The 21,044-nt window shown below is 47.0% G+C and overlaps 1 protein-coding gene across 4 annotated transcripts in view; it reads right to left on the reverse strand.

The window, feature by feature from the left end:
* ULK2 (unc-51 like autophagy activating kinase 2) overlaps positions 1–21,044 on the reverse strand; it is a 219,040-nt gene that overhangs the window by 71,178 nt on the left and 126,818 nt on the right. For all 4 annotated transcript variants that reach the window (XM_030222096.1, XM_030222094.1, XM_030222095.1 and 1 more), the window contains 4 exons: positions 19,247–19,392; positions 18,906–18,989; positions 9,441–9,724; positions 8,703–8,893 (listed from right to left, as the gene is read on the reverse strand). In XM_030222096.1, coding sequence (XP_030077956.1) covers positions 8,703–8,893; positions 9,441–9,724; positions 18,906–18,989; positions 19,247–19,392 — 705 coding nt within the window. The remainder of the gene's footprint in view (positions 1–8,702; positions 8,894–9,440; positions 9,725–18,905; positions 18,990–19,246; positions 19,393–21,044) is intronic.

Consider the following 21,044-nt stretch of genomic DNA (forward strand, 5'->3'; position numbering starts at 1 on the left):
TCTTACAACTCTGCACAGTGGACGGTGCAGTTTTTCTCCATTCTTTTTGGCAGAACCTTAAAGTCTTTCAAGTTGGCTGAGGACTGCAGTCTTCAAGTTTTGCTATACATTTTCTATTGAGCACTCAGAGACAGCCAAGGGTATTGACATCCTAGGTAAACCTTCAGTTATGCGCTCCCCACCATGGGGTAGCTCAAGATCCTCCCCCACCATACAAAATCTCTCTCCTTCCCTGCCTCCCCCCGCCACCCAGGTGTTCAGCATCTCCTTTCCCCACCCCCCAAGGAGTTCTGTGGCTTCCCTTTCCTAGCACCTCCAAGGCAGCACCAGCAATACAGTTAAGCATGTCTAAAAAAAAAAGACTCCTAGCAACCAGTGTAGTACCTTGAGAATCTGTATATACTCAAGGCTTATCGGGTCCTGCCCCCTCAGGAATTAGGCGAAATGGGTAGGTCTTTGTACTGGTTATGTCTGCCCAAAAATTTTAAATGTAAAACTCTTGTGTGCTTTGGGTAACGGGGAATATGCGTATGCATCCTTCGGATCACGAGACATAAACCAGTTGTCTTTCTCCAAAAGGGATAAAATAGTGGCTAAGGAAGTCATTCTGAATGTTCTCATTTTACATGTTTAACCTTTTAAGGTGTAAAATCAGTCTCATTCCTGTGGACGTTTTGGGAATTAGGAAGTATTTGGAATAAAATCCCCGATTCTGCTCTCATCGTGGCACTACGTCTCTCACAACTGCAATGATGGGCTATCTTTCTTCCTGTAGGATCTTGTGTTGATCTATAGGAGACAAGAGCCTGCAAACAATTTGAAGACAGACTCAGACAATTTTGAAGCCATTTTCAGTAGAACAAGTGATAATGAGGTACTGGACTGGTGAACAGAAGCTATCATATGACTAACCGAGTGCAGATGAAAAGGACTGGTGGTTACATTTCTAGTGCAGCTTCAGAAAGCTTACCATAGACCATCTCAGTCCTGATTAGATCACTCACTGTGGTTGTTGTGATCCTCGTTGTCCATGGAGAACTTCTTGCTCTAAGGCTCATGCTGGCACATTTAGGGCAGTTAGGGCACAGCCGATGGATATGTCAAACAATGTATGCATAGATCAAAAGCATTTTTTTTAATTGAAGAGTTTTATTAACACAGTTACAAAAAAACAAGATGCAATGCCACAATACAAACATGTCATACCTGTGCTCTTAGGTACAATGCAATATATATGCTAGGAAACAACCCCCCCCCCCCCCCCCAACACCCACCCTTGCTACCACGAATAGGATAAGGTTCAACAAACAACAAAACTCAAGCATCTGTTCATTCTTTCCATTTAACATAAAGGTCCCCTACATGGGTAAAGTTCAGCAATCGATTCCTACAGAGTGCTGTGAGGCGAGACATCCTGTAAAGAAAACGTCCACTTTATTCAGCACTTGCAGACTTGATGGCAAGAAGGGCTACTTCCAGGACACTGCCACCAGCAAACTGGGATGCAGTAGCAATATGAAAAACTAATTGAGCACATTTCCTCAGAAGCCCCCCTGGTTTAATATGGAGGAGTCCACAGCCCATAGATTTCTGTACGAGTATTCCAATAATGTTGGAAAGCAAGGCAAAGATCATGTCCCAATAATCTCTACAGGAGAACAGGACCACCATATATGGATAAAGGTACCCTGAATACCACAAGCCCGCAAACATGCAGCTGAAACAGAAGGATACATTTTATGTAAACGGGCAGGGCTGAGATACTGATAGAGCATTTTATATCCGTTCTCTACTATACTGCTAGCAATAAAAATTTTGAGAAGTTTAAAAACGGTATCCAAAATCTTATCATAAGCACATTTTAACAGTCCCTCCCAAATGGAAATATATTTGTTGGGTGGGGTAGTGTTGCACCAAGGCTCGATAAAACCTAGAGACACAGCCACACCCACTTCACCCATTAACAGCTCATTCTAGGAAAGTCTCATCTTGTACCGTGAAAGCTTGCTTGCAAATAAAATCAGACTTTCCTATAATGAAATATATCCTGAGGACCCAGGCCAAATTCCTCCTCAAGCTCAGAAAAGGCTACCAATTTCCCATCCTCCACCAAGTGCCCCAATTGGGATAACTCTATCTAGGATCCAGAGAACCTGGGGGAAAACCAGTCATTCCCATCAGGGAAGGTAGCCAGAAAGTACTACCAGCCTTTCAGAAGGCGCACCCGGGCTTGGATTCAAGAGTCCAGAGCGAGGTGCAAATAACGATTAACAGATTTGACTAAAGCCTGCAACTCCCCTAATAGAAGCCAGGGAAGCTTAACACATAATGAAAGAGAATAAGGAGCCCGCTTTATCTGGACTAAGCTTTTATGACAGTCCCTATGCCAAGCTAAAAATGATTTTAACTGGACCGCTTGATAGTTGCGCTGAAAATGTGTAACTGCCATATCCCCCTTTAGGCAAATAGTACTGTACTTGAAGGGGCTTATGCCTCCAAATATATTGGAAGACTCTACAGAGAAAGGGAGCAAAGAACTTATCTGAAAGGGGAATAGGGAGAGCCATAAAAAGACAGAGCAACCAAGGGAGGAACATCATTTTCACTCCTTGCACCCATCCCACCCACAAAACATGAAGGTTCTCCCAACGTTCCAAGTCAGCCCAGAACACCCTGACAAGCGGAAGATAATTTGTCTCATAAAAAGAGTGCTGTTGAGCTGTAAAATTAATCTCCAAATATTGCAAAGCCGTAGTGGTCCAACAAAAAGGAAAGCGACTCTGCAACCAGGAACATTCCTGTAGGCCATAAGTACTGCCATACTGGGACAGACCGAAGGTCCATCAAGCCCAGCATCCTGTTTCCAACAGTGACTAACCCAGGTCACAATTGACTGGCAAAATCCCAAAACAGTACAATACATTTTATGCTATTTATCCTAGAAATAAGCAGTGGATTTTCCCAAAGTCCATTTTTCTTTAGGAAGCTATCCAAACCTTTTTTAAACCCCGCTAAGCTAACTGCTTTTATTACATTCTCTGGCAATGAATTCCAGAGTTTAATTACAAGTTGAGGTAAAAAAAATTTTTGTGATTCGTTTTAAATTTACTACTTTGTAGCTTCATTGGGTGCTCCCTAGTCCTAGTATTTTTGGAAAGAGTAAATAAGTGATTCACTTCTACCCATTCCACTCCACTCATTATTTTATAGACCTCTATCATATCTCCCCTTAGCTGTCTTTTCTCCAAGCTGAAGAACTCTAGTAGGTCCACTGTGATAATCAAAATTTTCGATTTGGTCGTGTTTATCTTAAAGACGGAAACCTCCACATAGTTAGTAAAAGTGGTGAGAACGCTCGAAAGGGAGTCTCGTGGGTTAGTCAAGGTTAATAACACATCATCCGCAAACATCTGCAGTTTAGTATGAATCCCACCACATCTAATACCCTGATTATCTCTGCTTTGATGGATCTGCTGAGCTAAACGTTCCCTAGATAGTGCAAACAGGAGCGGTGAGAGGGTACAACCCTGACAAGTTCCCCAGTGTAATTCACACACCCGCCCTGGACAGGGTGCCCAGCAAATAGGGCCAGGACACCTCGCTGAAGACTTTTTCTGCACCAGTCCCAAGCAACAGGGATGGTTCACCTACCTCATGGGCAGACAAAAGCAATTGTAACACTCACCGAATATTATCAAAAGTCTGCCTCCCCTCAATAAATCCGGTTTGGTCATCACACACCAACATACCCATGTAGGCTTGCAACTGATGAGCAAGTATCTTAGTAAAAATCTTGTAGTCAGAACCTAGCAGGGAAATAGGACAGTAAGACCCACATTGAGTGGGGTATTTGCCCAATTTCAAAATGAGAGTGATTCCGGACAGACACCACAAATAAGGCATCTCCCTAACCCCCCCCCCCCCACCCCGGTAGGCTAATAAATGCCGCTGTTAATGGCTTCACCAACAAGCGCTTAAAGCATTTATAAAAGCAATTTGTATAGCCATCAAGGCCAGGAGCCTTAACCTGCAGAAGGGACTTAATAGTCCATAGGGTTTCATCCTTCGTAATCGGGAATAAAAGATGGTCTACCTCACCAAGGTCTAGATGGGGCAAATCGACCTGCTCCAAATAGTGAGTGATCTGATCCTCACCTACCACACTGTTTAGGTGTGTAAAGAGCATGACAGAAATTTATAAAAGCTTGTGCTAAATGCTGAGAATCCCTACAATCCATCACAGAGGGGTCCCTAACCATTGTTATCCTATTGCGTAGCGTTTTCTTACAAAGTTTATAAGCTAAACTCCTGCTGCAAACATTGCAATTTCTCATTAAGACCCTCTAGATCTAAATAGAAACAGGACAGCAGATAAAGCCCAAATGGCCCATCCTCTGTAACCACTAACGCTTCCTTTTCCTAAGGGATCCCACGTGCTTATCCCACATTTTCTTAAATTCTGACATAGCCCTCATCTCCACGACCTCTACCAGGAGGCCATTCCATGCTTCCACCACCCTTTCCGTGAATGAATACTTTCTTAGATTCATCCTAAGCCTATTTCCACTTAACCTCATCGTATGCCCCCTCACTTCAGGGTTTTCCTTCAATTAAAAAAAGGCTCACTTCCTGTACATTAATGCCCTTGAGATATTTAAACATCTCTATCATATCTCCCTCCTCTCTTCCAGCGTATATATGTTGAGGTTCCTAAGCCTGTCCCTATATGTTTTATGTCCAAGACCGCTTACCAATTTTGTAGCTGCCCTCTGGAACAACTCCATCCTTCCGTAGGTGAAGTCTCCAGAATTGCACACAGTATTCTAAATGGAGCCTCACCAGAGACTTATACAAGGGCACTATCACCTCTTTGTTCCTGCTGGTCATCCCTCTCCTTATGCACCCAAGCATCCTTCTGGCTACGACAGTAACTTTTTCCACCTGTTTGGAAACTTTAAGGTCATCAGACCTTTTCTTCCTTTGTACACAGAAGCACGTAGGTCATTTTGAAGCCTGCCCATTTGTGCAAGCAGAGACGTCTTTCCTTGACCACATTTCTGAGAGGTCTCTAGCTTAACCAATTGCTGTCTCAGCTGCTCCCATTTCTGTTTGCACTCTCTATGTCTGCACTAAGGTGATAATATTATCCCGCATTACCACCTTCAAGCTCTCCGGGAAGTTAAAAGGAGAAGCATCAGTCCCAGCATTAAACTGGAGATAGTCACACAGGTCCTTCTCTAGTTGGACCACAATTTTGGGATCTAGGAGGAGGCCATCATTAAACCTCCAATAACGCCGATCGAAGATGAGGGATTTCATTGCATAGAGACAACTATACGGACGCATGGTCAGACCATACTCTGGGATCTATAGCCACAGTATCCACCCAGGAAACCAGATCACAACTCCCCCCCCCCCCCCCCCAATCAATCCAAGAGTAAAAGTCATGCACTCTAGAATAGCAAGTATAATCTCTAGTGGTAGGATGCCAATATCACCAGGGGTCAACCAAATCCCAAACGTCAAAAAGAGCACAAAATCGTTTCCTGTCTGCTTGCCCAGACTGAACCCAAGGTGTACAATTATCCAGCTGTGCATCAAAAATCAAATTAAAATCCCTCCACCCTCCAAGAGAAGGTGACCCTCCACCTTATCCCTAAGCAAATAGTCGATTTCCTAAAAAAAAAAAAAAAAAAAAAAGGCTTCTGGTCAGTATTAGGCACATACACACTGACTAGAGTATAGACAGCCTGGTTGAGTTCAATCTTCAAAAGTAAGTAGTGCCCCAACTAATTTTGGATTGTCAAGAACCTGAGTGTGCAAAAATGATACCCACCCCATTGGTTTTAACATCCCTTTGCTTAGAAGTCAAATATATAAGGGGATAATGTTTATGGGAAAGCAAGTGCTCATTGGAAGGGCTTAAGATGTGTATCTTACAAGAACCCCACCCCTACTTGCAATTGATCAGCTTCCTTGAAAAGCAGTTGGCGCTTATGTGGCACCTCACATTCAACATCAACATAATAAGTTTAGTGGAACCCATTTAAAATACACAGAAAACAGAGCATAGCATAATTAAACCCACCCATCCAGCATGAGTAAAGATCCATAAAAAATCCCCAACAACCCCCCGTAACCCTGTCCCTCAATACACAACACATTCCCACCTATCCAGACCCCCCACCACCACTGTCCTCCTCAAATCTAATAAGTGACCCATCAGCCTTCAGGTCCAGAGAGGAAGCAAAGCCCTCTGCAGGCATCCCCCCCCCCCCCATATGGGCAAAAATCCAAACCATTAAAGTGTTGGACCAAAAACAAGAATCTAGTAAAAAAAAAAAAAAAAAGCTAACAAAAGAATATCAGCAAGAACTCCAACAGGTCCAAATAATCAGCAAACTGTCCACTGAGCAGACAGCAGTAATACACACACCACAATGGAGAGACGGAGCTCTCTCAACCCGGCCAATCCAAAGTACTGGAGGGCCCCAGCCCCATCAGAGTTGTGCTGTAAATGTCACTCCTTCTGGGGTCCCCGCAGACAGCGCTGAGTGAGCTGAGAAGATCTGTGCTCCCGAGGGTCACTCTGCTCACTCTCCTCTGCATCAGATAGTAGTTTAGCATCCTGCAGCAGAGTGTGGGCCTCGGCGAGCATTGTAACTTTACGAAGATGGCTAGCAAATGTAAATGAGAGATCAAATGGATAGTGCCAATATCGTATATTATGACAGGTAAGGCAATGAGTGATATCTTGAAATTTGCGGCATTTATGTAAAGTAATCACAGACGTGACCAAATACAGTTCCACTTTAGAGCCCTCCCATAAGATATGGCCCACCTTGCACACTGTCTGCAGAATTTGTTCCTTCAAGGGAAAGCACAAAAGAACAAGCCACCAGGTCTCTAAGACCCTCTCCTACCTTAGAACCAAGGGCACAGTGCACTCTCTCAAATTCTATCTCTGGCAACTCACTCTCTGGATTAGCCACCAAAAGAAACTGACGCCATATGTCCCGCATCAAAGTCTGCACATTGGGTTCCAGTTCCGACCTCACTTCCAGAACTCTGAAGCCTGCAAATTATTCTGTTGCGTCCTATTTTCACCATCCTCCAACCTTAGTAACAGCTCCTTGTGTTTATTGTCCAAAACTGCACATCTTTTTTGAAATCTCCAACTCTCCATCGTGGTCTATAACCTGTTCTTCAAATTCATTTAGCTGTTGCCCCAAGTCTTGTACCACTTTACACATCCTGATGCAGCTCCTGTTTGATGGACATCATAGCAGCTTTTAATTCATCGAGCTAGCCTCTAAGCTCACTGCGCTCCACCATGCGAGTATCCTCATCTTCGGTCAAAACTGCCCCTGAAGCACCCAGCTAGGGAGGCTCCACGTGCAGCGACGCCATATTGCTATGGGACTGCTCCGCTGCAGCAGTCAGCTGGTAGGCACAAATGCCTTTAGATTGGGTTTTCCCTTGCAGCTCATCATCTGCTTGGTGCGCTCCGCAGTATAATACTCACACTTTAATGCAAAAGAAATGTCAAACACTGTGTTAATTATAGCTGAAGTTGGAGAGGTCCGGAGGAGCTCCACGGCTAAACAGCCTTCTCTGCTGGTGACGTCACTTTCTCCCCGATCAAAAGCATTTTTTAATGCCATTTCTTCATTATACTAAGGATATTACTGGAAGCCAAGTTTTTTAGGTATTGTGAAAATAAGGTGGGCAAGATCACACTCAACGAATGTTCTTAGAACATCTAGAGTCTGTCACCGTTATGATTTTCCTAGATTTTCTTATTTTCTTTTTGAGGAAGAAGAGAACAAGGAAAATTAGCATGGTTTGCACATGGACAAAAAGACTGGCATAATGGAGACAGTGACTGCAGCATGGCAGCTTTGCACTTATCGAGCTCTGACAGAACTCAATGTAGTGTTGGATAATGCCACCTTTCGTGTGGCCGAGTCCTGATTGCCCCACAGAGAAACAGCTAACTTCATCTAAATTTATTCAATTCAACTACTCTGTTATGGCAATTCTTTGAGCTAATTTGGGTTTGCTATGTGACAAATAATGTAAAGACAGATGCAAACAAGAACCTTCATTTCCCTATTCTTAATTACACTGGGGTAGATGATATTCAGTTGGCGGCAGTATATTTTTAGTCACTGGTGATAGTGTTTTCGGATATTCAATGCCAGGCCAAGTACAGGCACTGGCACTGAATAATCCAGGTGTATGCAACCGGCTATCTCTTATGCCGTTAAATGCGATATTCAGAACTTAACTGCCTGACACTGCATAAAGATTGGACTGTGTTTATTCGGTCCGATTTGGCCACTTAACTTAGGTGGTCCAGTGCTGAATATCGCCACTTAACCACACAAGTGCCAACTCCACCCCCATACTGCTCACAATACTAGCCAACTTTCATTTTAGCAGTCTGTGGTGATATTCAGCAGCACTAACCAGCTACATGCCATTGAATACCAGCAGATAGCCCCCACACAAGTTATTCAATTGGCCATGAACAGTTGGCTAAATCACTTTGAATATCAACCCCTTTTGAATTTTTCTATATTTTCACTGATCTACACAGCATACTGTACATTTTCAAACTCCTACTTTAATGTATTCTAAACAGTCCATAAAATTTGTAGGCACATAAAGGCAACTTATAAAATGAAAGCTATCTTTACCGTCCAAATATGACCTTGCCAGATTCTGCAGGGATCTGCTTTTCAGCATGTACACAGTGACAATGTGAAATGTCTCGAGGGTCCACCATGTCTTTAGACTGTACGGGGACATCTACAGGTCCCTGATGGGTAACTAAAGCCAGCAAATTGGAAGATGCTTGAGTTTTTGGAATCTTGAATGGAGCTGTAGCCTAAAAAGAAGTTAGTTATAATTTAGTAAGATCTCACTGGGAAATGTTTGATTTTCTAACAGCAGGGTACACCTTTGGGTATCACAAATTAAAATTCATTAGAACTAAGAGTAAGGGTGGAGGGATGGGAGGGTACTTACCAAATCATGGTGAAAAGGCAGACTCTGAAGTAACCAATGGCCAGGAAAAGAAAAATGAGTTCAAAACAGCTAATTAAACTTCTGGAGACTAATAAAGGATTCTGAGTTACAGAGAAGATCCTAAGGCACTCTTGGCACCAAGATTTGATGAGCACCAGAAACGAATACATGTACATGTGTGTGCATTTACAGTAGAAAGTAAGAAGTCACAAAGAAGTGTATTTTCAAAGCACAGACTTACATAATAACCTATGCAACTTTGTAAGTTCAAGTGCTCTGAAAATGATACCCAAAGTCTCCTCAAACCATGCTATGAGGAGGAAAGCCACAAGGTAACACATGGGACAAGGAAATCCCTCTGAAGGGCTACAGAAAGCTATGAAGAAAAAATGTTTAAAAAACATTACCTTAGTAGGGGATCCAATAATCGTTGGCAAAGGAGTTTTATACAGCCATTCTGAGCTCCTCGGCGAGGATCCCATGTGCTTTGTAGGAGATGCTCCAAGACTGACTGGCCTACATGGCTGTGGGGAGTGGCTGAATCCATGTCCTGCATATGAAGGGCACACAGGGTCTGAATGCTGCTTTCGAAGCTTCTGTTTGTTCTGGTAGATATCCGTTAGAGTAGGGGCACTCTGCAGCCTGGCGCCCATTAAAGACTGTGGCGACTGAGACTGTGGCACTGGAGACCCTGGAGGTAGAGAATATGAATGTTATATTAAGAATAAACAGAATAAAGAGTTAATAAAGATACTGAAAGGAATGGAAAAGAAAATCAGTGCTAGTCTAGTTCCCAGGTGACGTATTCAAACACATTTTGAACACCATTATTTAGAATGTAAGCCCTCTGGAAACAGGGAAATACCGAGTATCCCTGAATATAATTTGCCTTATCTACTACTGAAAAGGTGTGACCTAAATCCAAAATCATCATCACACCTGTCGCTATAGCTGGTAATCTCAGTACACAGGCCAAAGACTGAATGGGAATTCAGATGCTGCCCATCACAACAGGAAATAAACAAGGGGGAGGGGAACCTGCAGTGCTGCACTAGTTCTTTTATGTAGGGGGACACCTTACACTGCCTCTGCATGTGCTGTACTTGTAATAATAAAAACAAAACGAAGGTAAAATTATGTATAATCATACCTGATAATTTTCTTTCCATTAATCATAGCTGAACAATCCATAGACTGGTGGGTTGTGTCCATCTACCAGCAGGTGGAGATAGAGAGCAAACTTTTGCCTCCCTATATGTGGTCATGTGCTGCCGGAAACTCCTCAGTATGTCGATATCAAAGCTCCATCCGCAGGACTCAGCACTTAGAGAATTACACCCACGAAGGGACACTCTGCCCAGCTCACCACCGCCGAAACGGGGGAGGGGAATTAACCCAGCTCATCCCCACACAAGTGGGGGAGGGGAATCCGTCCAGCTCATCCCCGTGGAGCGGGGGAGGGACACCACACCCGCCGATGCGGGGGGATCTGGCTTATCCTGCAACCGCAACCGCGGGAGGAGCTGACTGACCCTAACACCGCCGAAGCGGGAGGGGTACAAAGCTGCCCTACAGCCGCACGAAGCGGGAGGGAGTGCCGGCAGAATTTTAAGTCTCAATCCAGCCCCGTAAAACGGAGGGGAGAGGAATGCAGCAGCTCACTGTAACACAAACTCGTCTTAACTCTTGAAGAATCCAAGTGAAAAAACTTGAACACGAAGTCTTTCTGAAGTAACTGAAGACTAAACTTGAACCTGAAATGCAACCAGAATAAAAACAGTACAGATATCTGGGAGGGACTATGGATTGATCAGCTATGATTAATGGAAAGAAAATTATCAGGTATGATTATACATAATTTTACCTTCCATATCATCAAGCTGATCAATCCATAGACTGGTGGGATGTACCGAAGCAGTACTCACCCAGGGCGGGACATTGAAATCCCTGACCTCAACACTGAAGCTCCAAACCGGGCCTCCGCCCGTGCAGCCACAGTCAAACGGTAATGCTTGGAGAATGTATGAGCCGAAGCCCAAGTTGCCGCCTTGCATATCTCTTCCAAGGAGACGGATCCGGCCTCTGCCATCGAGGCCGCCTGAGCCCTCGTGGAGTGAGCCTTCAGCTGGATAGGCGGCACCTTCCCCGCGGCCACATAAGCCGCTGCAATGGCTTCCTTGACCCATCTTGCCACTGTAGGCTTAGCAGCCTGCAGACCCTTACGAGGACCTGCAAACAGGACAAACAGATGATCCGATTTCCGGAAATCATTGGTCACTTCCAAGTATCTGATGATGACTCGTCTCACATCCAGATATTTAAGAGCAGAGTACTCCTCTGGGTATTCCTCCCTACGAAAGGAAGGGAGACAGAGCTGCTGATTCACATGGAAGCGAGAAACAATCTTGGGCAGGAAGGAAGGCACTGTGCGAATAGTCACTCCTGCCTCAGTGAACTGCAGAAAAGGCTCTCGACATGAGAGCGCCTGGAGCTCGGAAACTCTTCTGGCTGAAGTGATAGCCACCAAAAAGACTGCTTTCAACGTCAGGTCTTTCAGAGATGCCCTCGACAAGGGTTCAAAAGGCGGCTTCTGCAATGCTCTTAGTACCAGGTTGAGATTCCACGCAGGCACCACTGAGTGCAGAGGAGGGCGCAGGTGATTAACTCCCTTGAGAAAGCGCACCACATCTGGCTGCGAATCCAGGGAAGCACCCTTCAGGCGGCCCCTGAAGCAAGCCAGAGCCGCTACCTGGACTTTAAGGGAACTGAGCGACAGGCCTTTCTCCAGACCTTCTTGCAGGAACGCCAACACTGAAGAAATTGGAGCAGTGAAGGGAGAAAGTGAGCCTGCTTCACACCACGCTGCAAAGATACGCCAAACCCTGGCGTAAGCAGTAGAAGTAGAGCGCTTCCTCGCTCTCAGCATAGTGGCGATGACCTTGTCTGAGAAGCCCTTCTTCCTCAGACGCTGCCGCTCAATAGCCAGGCCGTAAGACCAAAGGGGGAGGGATCCTCCATCACCACGGGACCCTGATGTAACAGGCCCTGCTCCACTGGCAGCCGCAGAGGATCGTCGACTGAGAGCCTGATCAAGTCCGCATACCAGGGACGCCTGGGCCAATCCGGACCCACCAGGATTACCCTGCCGGGATGCTTTGCCACCCGGTCTAGCACCCTGCCCAACATGGGCCAGGGCGGGAACACATAGAGAAGCTCTTGTGTCGGCCACTGTTGGAGAAGAGCATCTACTCCCAGGGATCAAGGGTCCCGTCCTCTGCTGAAAAAGCGCGGCACTTGGCAATTGGCCGATGACGCCATCAGATCTAGGCTCGGCTGGCCCCAGCGCTTCGTGATGTCCAAGAACGCCTGAGCAGATCGCTGCCACTCTCCGGGCTCCAAGGTATGGCGACTGAGAAAGTCCGCCTTGACATTCATGACTCCGGCAATGTGGGCCGCTGAAAGCTGCTCCAGGTTCGCTTCCGCCCACTGGCAAAGATTCATAGCCTCCTTGGCTAGAGGGGCGCTCTTGGTACCTCCCTGGCGGTTGACATAGGCCACAGCCGTGGCATTGTCCGACAGGACCCGTACAGGCTTCAACACCAGTACCGGGATGAACTCCAAAAGCGCCAACCGAATGGCTCTGAGTTCCAGGAGGTTGATAGACCACTTTGCCTCTGCAGGAGACCAGAGCCCCTGCGCTGTCCTTCCCAAGCAGTGGGCTCCCCAGCCCGACAACGAGGCGTCCGTCGTGACGACAATCCACTCTGGGGTCACCAGAGGCATTCCCGCAGACAACTTGTCTGTCTGCATCCACCAGCTCAGCGCCTTGCGCACTGCTGGGTCCAAGGGAAGGCGCACAGCATAATCCTCCGACATCGGAGTCCAGCGCTGCAGCAAAGAGTGTTGAAGTGGTCTCATATGAGCCCTGGCCCAGGGCACAACTTCCATCATGGCCGTCATAGAGCCCAACAGCTGCACATAGTCCCAAGCCCGAAGGGGAGAGGCTACTAGGAACTGATCCACCTGAGCCTGAAGTTTGACAATCCGATTGTCTGGCAGGAACACTCTGCCCACTTGGGTGTCGAATCGAACTCCCAGGTACTCCAGGGACTGAGTCGGGCGCAGCTGGCTCTTCTCCCAGTTGATGATCCATCCCAGGGAGCTCAAAAGAGCAACTACCCGGTCCACAGCTTTGCCGCACTCTGCATAAGAGGGGGCTCGGATCAACCAGTCGTCCAGATAAGGATGGACTTGTACCCCTTCCTTTCGTAGGAAGGCCGCGATGACCACCATTACTTTGGAAAAGGTCCGCGGAGCAGTAGCCAACCCGAAAGGGAGGGCTCTGAACTGGAAGTGTCGTCCCAGGACTGCAAAACGCAGAAAGCGTTGATGAGGAGGCCAGATGGGAATATGCAGGTACGCTTCCTTGATGTCCAAGGATGCCAGGAACTCTCCTGCCTTCACTGCCGCTATAACAGAGCGGAGAGTCTCCATGCGAAAGTGCCGCACTTTCAAGGCCCGATTGACCCCTTTGAGGTCGAGGATAGGCCGGACAGAACCTCCTTTCTTTGGTACCACAAAGTAAATGGAGTAACGTCCCTTGCCAAGCTGACTTTCTGGCACCGGAACGACCGCGCCCAGGCGGATCAGATTGTCCAAGGTCTGCTGCACTGCCACAGCTTTGACCGGAGACTTGCAGGGAGAGAGTACAAACCCGTCTTTTAAGGGTCGGCAGAACTCTAGTTTGTAGCCGTCTCTGATGACTTCCAGCACCCACGCGTCTGAAGTTATTGTGGTCCACTCGCCCAGAAACGAGGACAGCCGTCCTCCAATCTGCACTGGGGCGTGGACCAAGACCCCGTCATTGGGTACGAGACCCTGGGGGAGGACCGGAGGGAGCACCTCCGGGACGGCGGTCTCTGCGAAAGGAATGCTGCTTGGGGGAGAAATTCCTCTTGAAGGAAGAGGGGGCAGAGGAACCCGACTTGCACGGGCGGTACCGACGGGCTTCCTGCAACCGTCCTCTGGAGGTACCGGGACGAGTACTAGCCCGAGCCCTGACCTCTGGTAATTTCTTGCCCTTAGACGTGCCGAGATCGGTCACGATTTTGTCCAGCTCGACCCCAAAGAGCAGCTTGCCTTTAAAAGGCAACCTAGCCAGGCGGGATTTAGAGGCGTGGTCAGCAGACCAATGTTTCAGCCAAAGCCACCGCCGCGCAGAGATTGTCTGAGCCATGCCTTTCGCTGAGGCCCTCAAGACATCATACAGCAAGTCTGCCAAATAGGCTAAGCCCGATTCCAGGGCCGGCCAATCAGCCCTCAAGGAATGATCCGAGGGGGAAGCCCGCTGCACCATAGTCAGGCACGCCCTGGCCACATAGGAGCCGCAAACTGAGGCCTGCAAACTTAAAGCAGCCGCCTCAAAGGACGACCTTAAGGCCGCCTCCAATCTTCTGTCTTGGGCGTCCTTTAGGGCCGTGCCACCTTCCACCGGCAACGCCGTTTTCTTAGTCACCGCAGTGATTAAAGAATCCACGGTAGGCCACAGATAGGCCTCACGTTCACTCACAGCCAAAGGATAGAGGCGGGACATAGCCCTAGCCACTTTAAGGCTCGCTTCTGGGACATCCCATTGAGCCGAAATTAAGGTGTGCATGGCATCATGCACGTGGAAGGTTCTAGGCGGGCGCTTCGTCCCCAGCATAATGGCAGAGCCAACAGGGGCTGAGGGAGAGACGTCCTCCGGAGAGGAAATCTTCAAAGTGTCCATGGCCTGTAACAACAGGTTGGGCAAATCCTCTGGGCTAAAAAGCCGCGCTGCAGAGGGGTCATCCGCTCCATCCGAGCGGGGATCCGTCTCCTCCAAGGAATCCGCAAAGGACCGTTGGGAGACCTCAGACACGCTGCCCTCATCTACATCGGAGGAGACAAATTCCTCCAAGGCCTGGGAATCAACCCGAGGGCGTTTACCTCTGGGAACCTCAACCTCTTTACCAGACGAGGGAGCAGGGGCAGCGTTGTGCATGAGGAAGGCCTGATGCAGCAGCAAAACAAACTCGGGGGAGAAACCCCCCAGACTGTGCACTTCCGCAGCCTGGGCAACAGCCCTAGACGCACCCTCAACCGGCGCTCGCAATAGCGGGGGAGAGACATGCTGCGCATCCAAAATGGCGTCCGGCGCGAAACTCCGCGAAGGAGCCGCGCGGGAAGAACGGCTCTTAACTTTAGCCGCTTCTGTGCCGTCGCCCAAATTAAGGGCGTTCATGGCATTACTGTCTCCAACCTCAAGGGCGGCCCAAGAAGAAGCCGTCCGAGCCGCGTGGCCGGCCAAGATGGCGGAGGCGAGGAGCGGGGGATGGGCGTTTATGGCGGGAAAACCCGCCACGCCGGAGGAAGGACCGGGACATTCATCGGTCACGAAACTGTCACCCAACAAGGGCGAATCAGGCTTTAAGACCCCCGCATCCCCTCTAGAAGCGCTCAAGCGACCCGGGGAGCGACCCTTTGCGCCCTCGCCCTCCGACGCCATATGCCACGAGGAGAAGAATCGGGGAACCCCCTGCCCGCTATAAAAAGGTAAAAATTACCTGCTGTCCGCTCCGAGTTGTAACGACCTGGTGTCCCAGTGAGTAACTGCAATAGACGCTTAAATAAACGTCGAAATAAACGCCTTTAAGGACGTTCAAAATTTTTTTTTTTTTTTTTTTTTTTAACGGAGCCAGCGGGAGGGGGGAGAAAAGGAGGGACCTGGCACCACCAGGTTTGCACTTGCTCAAAAGAGCCCTCAACCCCAGGCACTCAACAAAACCTAAAAATTAGGCTTGGAGGCCTAGCCAGAGCTGCTGCTGTGTGTGACCACCACCTGCTGAGATAGAGAACATACAGGGGAGTTTCCGGCAGCACATGACCACATATAGGGAGGCAAAAGTTTGCTCTCTATCTCCACCTGCTGGTAGATGGACACAACCCACCAGTCTATGGATTGATCAGCTTGATGATATGGAATAAATGTTTACCATCTCAAAGGACATTTGATTGCACACCTCATCAAAATAGAGGTGTACACTTACCCCTTTGCATATAACAATTTTACTATCAACTTACCTGTGAGCCCCATCCAACCAGATCTTCTATCCAGGGGCATAGCCAGACAGCAGAATTTGGGTGGGCCTAGACAAGAAGTGGGTGGGCATCAAGCATTCTCCCCCCTCCCCCTGCTCTCCACCTTGGCAGTCTGCAGCAGGCATATGCTGAAAACTGAGTACGCGCAGGTGCCGGTATCTGCTGAAGTGGAGAGCAACGCTTTCAGCACCATCAGGGGGAGGTCTTCAGCTGGCAGAGCTTGGGATCCCCATCAGCTACCACTAAATGTGTGCTGCTGTTGGGTGGGCCCTGGCCTGCCCTGGCCCACCCAGGCCCACCTGTGGCTACGCCACTGCTTCTATCCCCTTATTTAAAAGCTATCAAAAAAATGTCATGTCTTGCTCTTTTTCCAAAATACAATTCCTTTCTTTCCGTAACTCTTGTTCTGGAAATTTCTGGCCTGTTCTTTTTTACACTTGGTTTTACTTTTACACTCTAAAGGCAGCAACTTGTAAAATTTCAGCCTTGTATACGTGAAAAGTCCATGCTGTAGTATACTATAGACTCAATTCATTTGGAATGCATAACAAAGTCTGCTGGGATGAGTGAAGCATTTTAGCAAATACATACTGTATGGAATCAACATATCTATATAATTGAGACCATCCAATTTCAAAATCTAAAATAAGACAGGAATTTAACTGGATTTGAAACTCAAAATCAATGTAGGGCAACCAATAATGGTGCCATGTGGTCTTTTGTCACCTACCTCAATATCAATACAAAATAAGGTACTGTGGTTAACTGGAGATGCATAAATTGCTTTTTCTGTAACTGTGATGCACCTATTCTTGTGTGTGAGGACCTAGGATGCCCCTTGCAGTATTGTGGCCTGTGCTGTACCTGTTCAATGATGAAAGGGAAGAGGGCTACCCTTTGCAACACTGCTGCCTATAAGGTACTATTCTGTGAAGCTAACTAAATGATTATTGAAATAGTTTCCCTGAACTGGTGAAATTTTTTTAAATCCTGAAACGCATCAACTCTGTCCCTCCCCAGAAAATAAAGGCAAAGAACTACATAATCAATCTCAAAGATTTAACATAGTAACATAGTAGATGACGGCAGAAAAAGACCTGCACGGTCCATCTAGTCTGCCCAACAAGATAAACTCATATGTGTTACTTCTTGTGTATACCTTACCTTGATTTGTATCTGCCATTTTCAGGACACAGACCGTAGAAGTCTTGCCCAGAACTAGCTCCATTTTCAGGACACAGACCGTAGACGTCTTGCCCAGAACTAGCCCCACCACCCAAACACCAGCCCTGCCTCCCAATCTCGGCTAAGCTTCTGAGGATCCATTCCTTCTGCACAGGATTCCTTTATGTTTATCCCACGCATGCTTGAATTCCGCTACCGTTTTCATCTCCACCACCTCCCGCGGGAGGGCATTCCAAGTATCTACCACTCTCTCCGTGAAAAAATACTTCCTGACATTTTTCTTGAGTCTGCCCCCCTTCACTCTCATATCATGTCCTCTCGTTCTACCGCCCTCCCATCTCCAGAAAAGGTTCGTTTGCGGATTAATACCTTTCAAATATTTGAAATATTTCAAATATTTAATGATGCTTTTGATTACAAATGCTTGTTCCTGAACTGTCCAGGTGGCAGAGTTTAGAATCTCAAGTCTATGCTTTAAGAGGAAGCCAGTACAGTGAATTAACAGCTGCTGCGCAGTTCTAGTACGTCACCCTACGACACAAAAACACCAATCCTCTCATCTTATAAGTAATAGTAAAGGGTCAGTAAAATGTAATGTGATCACCACCACATCTGAAATCCCTGCCCACGCTTTGTCTCTCAAATGTCCTTTAGGTTCAGAGGAAAGCCTCCCCTCTGAGGTGACTAAGACAACAGGCATTACATTCTGTTAAAAGGCAACTTTTTACATGGCACAAACCTGCCTAACTCCACAATGAATGCCTTGAGGTTTACTTAAGCTTTTGATCCTCTCACCATTGGCCTGCTGCACAACAGAACTTTTGATTCTTTAACACCATCATCGAAAGCAAGTTACCACCTTGGGAAATTTTGGGAGAAATGCTAGGCTGATAGCTGCCCCTTGGTCTTCAATGCCTGCATATATACCACTTCTTTACAGACTACATCATAGGTCACATCATTCTAGGATTCTGCTTCATTTTTCATAGGACAAGACAGTACAGAGATGGCAAAAAGTCAATATATATACATACACTTTTCCAGTAATAAACAGGAGTGTCCCAAGCTGCATTGGAACTGTAATATCTCTGAAACATTATAAATCTCATATCTAACCTACAGCTATTAAAATTGTGTATATGGTCAGATAAATTTTCACTGTATTTTGTTCATATGGAATCTAAACAGTATTTACAATTCTAAAACAACACACCAACCACATTTAGAGTAGCAAGGGACTATTAATTTCTACTATGAGCATCTGGCAGAAAATATGACCTGGCCAATTAAAGAGTCAATCAGTGGCAACATTAGATCTGAAGTCACCTGTCAGAAACTCCAATTTACAGGCCAGTCTACACTCTGAACCTTTACAGAGACATAGCCATGTTTTATAGAATCGATTACATCAGCTCAGGCAGCCTGTAATAGTCTATGGAAGCTGGGATGGTACGTTATTCTCAGTTATTACAAAGTTGGTTCCCACATGTTATCATCTTATTTTGGAACAACGTGAAACTGAGAAAAGCATTCTAAACGTTCACTGTAGTCTCTCTCAAACTTACCACCGGAGGAATTTCTGCTCCTGGATTCCTGCCCTTGAGCATGCCCACAGAAGCACTGGCCAAGCTGCTCAGGTATGGTGCCAACTAGAGAAATACAAGGTTTGTCAGTAAAGACAGGCAGGCACTCTTCATGTCAAACCAATGTGTTGTTTATACATTTTTCAGACCATCAGGCTCATGTCTTTCATCTGTCAACACGTAGTATATTTTAGAAATTTTCTCCAAACATTTGCTGTATCCTGAAGCCTTACTGATGGAATTAGCTCCGAGATTGATGTAAGACACTTTGCTAACATAGCCAATGGTTCTGGAAGGCTTTGTAAGTCTAAGTCTGTGCTTACCTAGAGGGGAAGGGGAGTAAGGTCTTGAGGACCCAGTAGATAGCCTGCGCCCGATCACCTGCGCAGCATCTGCAGAGGCCGGGGAACCAGAAACTGTCTTCATAAATCCCATTGGGCTGGTATTGGACCTTCTTACTACTGCAGTTCTATAATGCAACATACATGCTGGTAAACTCGCAGAGAAAGACCGATATAAAGATGAAGCTTACTAGAAAGTTAAATGCTGAAAAATAAAAGTCAAAGCAGGATGGAGAAACTTTAACTTGTTGTCCATTTATATGCTGTAGTTTGCACTGGATCAAAAAGGAGTTAGGTTATTTTAAACACTCAAAGGTATGAAGCCGATTAGCTTACCTGGGCTGCCAGCTTTAACATGGCCCTCTGATCAACCTGCTGAAAAAGCAGGAAATCTGAGGAAGTTCCCAAAAGTTAAAAAATAAAATCCATGAATAGATTGGCAGGTTTAAATGTGGCACCAAATATAACCCAATGATTAAAGCAAATTATGAAGGCAATCTCCTCCTAGTACTTTTGTCTGAACAACCATATACAATAATGAAGGAGATAGGTGAAGACTCAACTGGCATTTAATCTGACCATACATTAAATTTATAGAGTGAAGAGGTGATGCCTCAAGAAGCCCCCGGCTAGATAACTAAAAAGCTCACAGGGGCTGGGCTGCTTCATCATCAGCAAACACCCCTGGACAATTCAATGGTCTTCTGTACCAGACCATTGCAGTTATCTACTAGTAAAAAAGGCCCGTTTCTGACACAAATGAAACGGGCGCTAGCAAGGTTTTCCTCGGAGTGTGTATGTTTGGGAGAGTGTATGTGAGAGTGACTGTGTGAGAGACAGAGTGAAAGTGTGAGTGTGTGTGTGTGAGAGAGAGAGTGAGTCTGGGTGTGAGTGTGTTTGTGAGAGAGTGTGTGTGTGAGAATGAGAGTGTGTGCAAGTGTGTATGTGAGACACAGTGTGAGAGAGAGTGTGTGTGTGTGTGTGTGCGAGAGAGAGAGTGTGTGTGAGACACAGATTCTCTGTGAGAGTGAGTGTATGAGACCAAGCGAGTGTGTGAGTGACTGTGTGGCACATAGAGAGTGAATGTGATACAGTGTGAGACAGAGTGTGTGAGAGTGTGAGTCAGAAAGACATTGTATATGATAGACAGAGTGTGAGCCCTGCCCTCCCAATCCATGCCCATCTGTCCCCTGCCCCCTCCATTCATCCTTTTCCAGCAATTCCCCTCTCTCCCTGAGGCCTGCCCTCCCAATCCATGCCCATCCATGCTCCTCTGTCACCTGCCCCCTCCATTCATCCCTATCCAGCAATTCCCCTCTCTCCCTGAGCCCTGCCCTGCAATCCATATCCATCCATGCCCATCTGTCCCCTCCATTCATCCCTATCCAGCAATTCCCCTCTCTCCCTGAGCCCTGCCTCCCAATCCATGCCCATCCATGCTCCTCTGTCACCTGCCCCCTCCATTCATCCCTATCCAGCAATTCCCTTCTTTCCCTGAGCCCTGTCCTGCAATCCATATCCATCCATGCCCATCTGTCCCCTCCATTCATCCCTATCCAGCAATTCCCCTCTCTCCCTGAGCCCTGCCCTCCCAATCCATGCCCATCCATGCTCCTCTGTCCCCTGCCCCCTCCATTCATCCCTTTCCAGCAATTCCCCTCTCTCCCTGAGCCCTGCCCTCCCAATCCATGCCCATCCATGCTCCTCTGTCCCCTGCCCCCTCCATTCATCCCTTTCCAGCAATTCCCCTCTCTCCCTGAGCCCTGCCCTCCCAATCCAT

The sequence above is a fragment of the Microcaecilia unicolor genome, chromosome 13 (assembly GCF_901765095.1).
Source record: "Microcaecilia unicolor chromosome 13, aMicUni1.1, whole genome shotgun sequence".
NCBI classification, from domain to species: domain Eukaryota; kingdom Metazoa; phylum Chordata; class Amphibia; order Gymnophiona; family Siphonopidae; genus Microcaecilia; species Microcaecilia unicolor.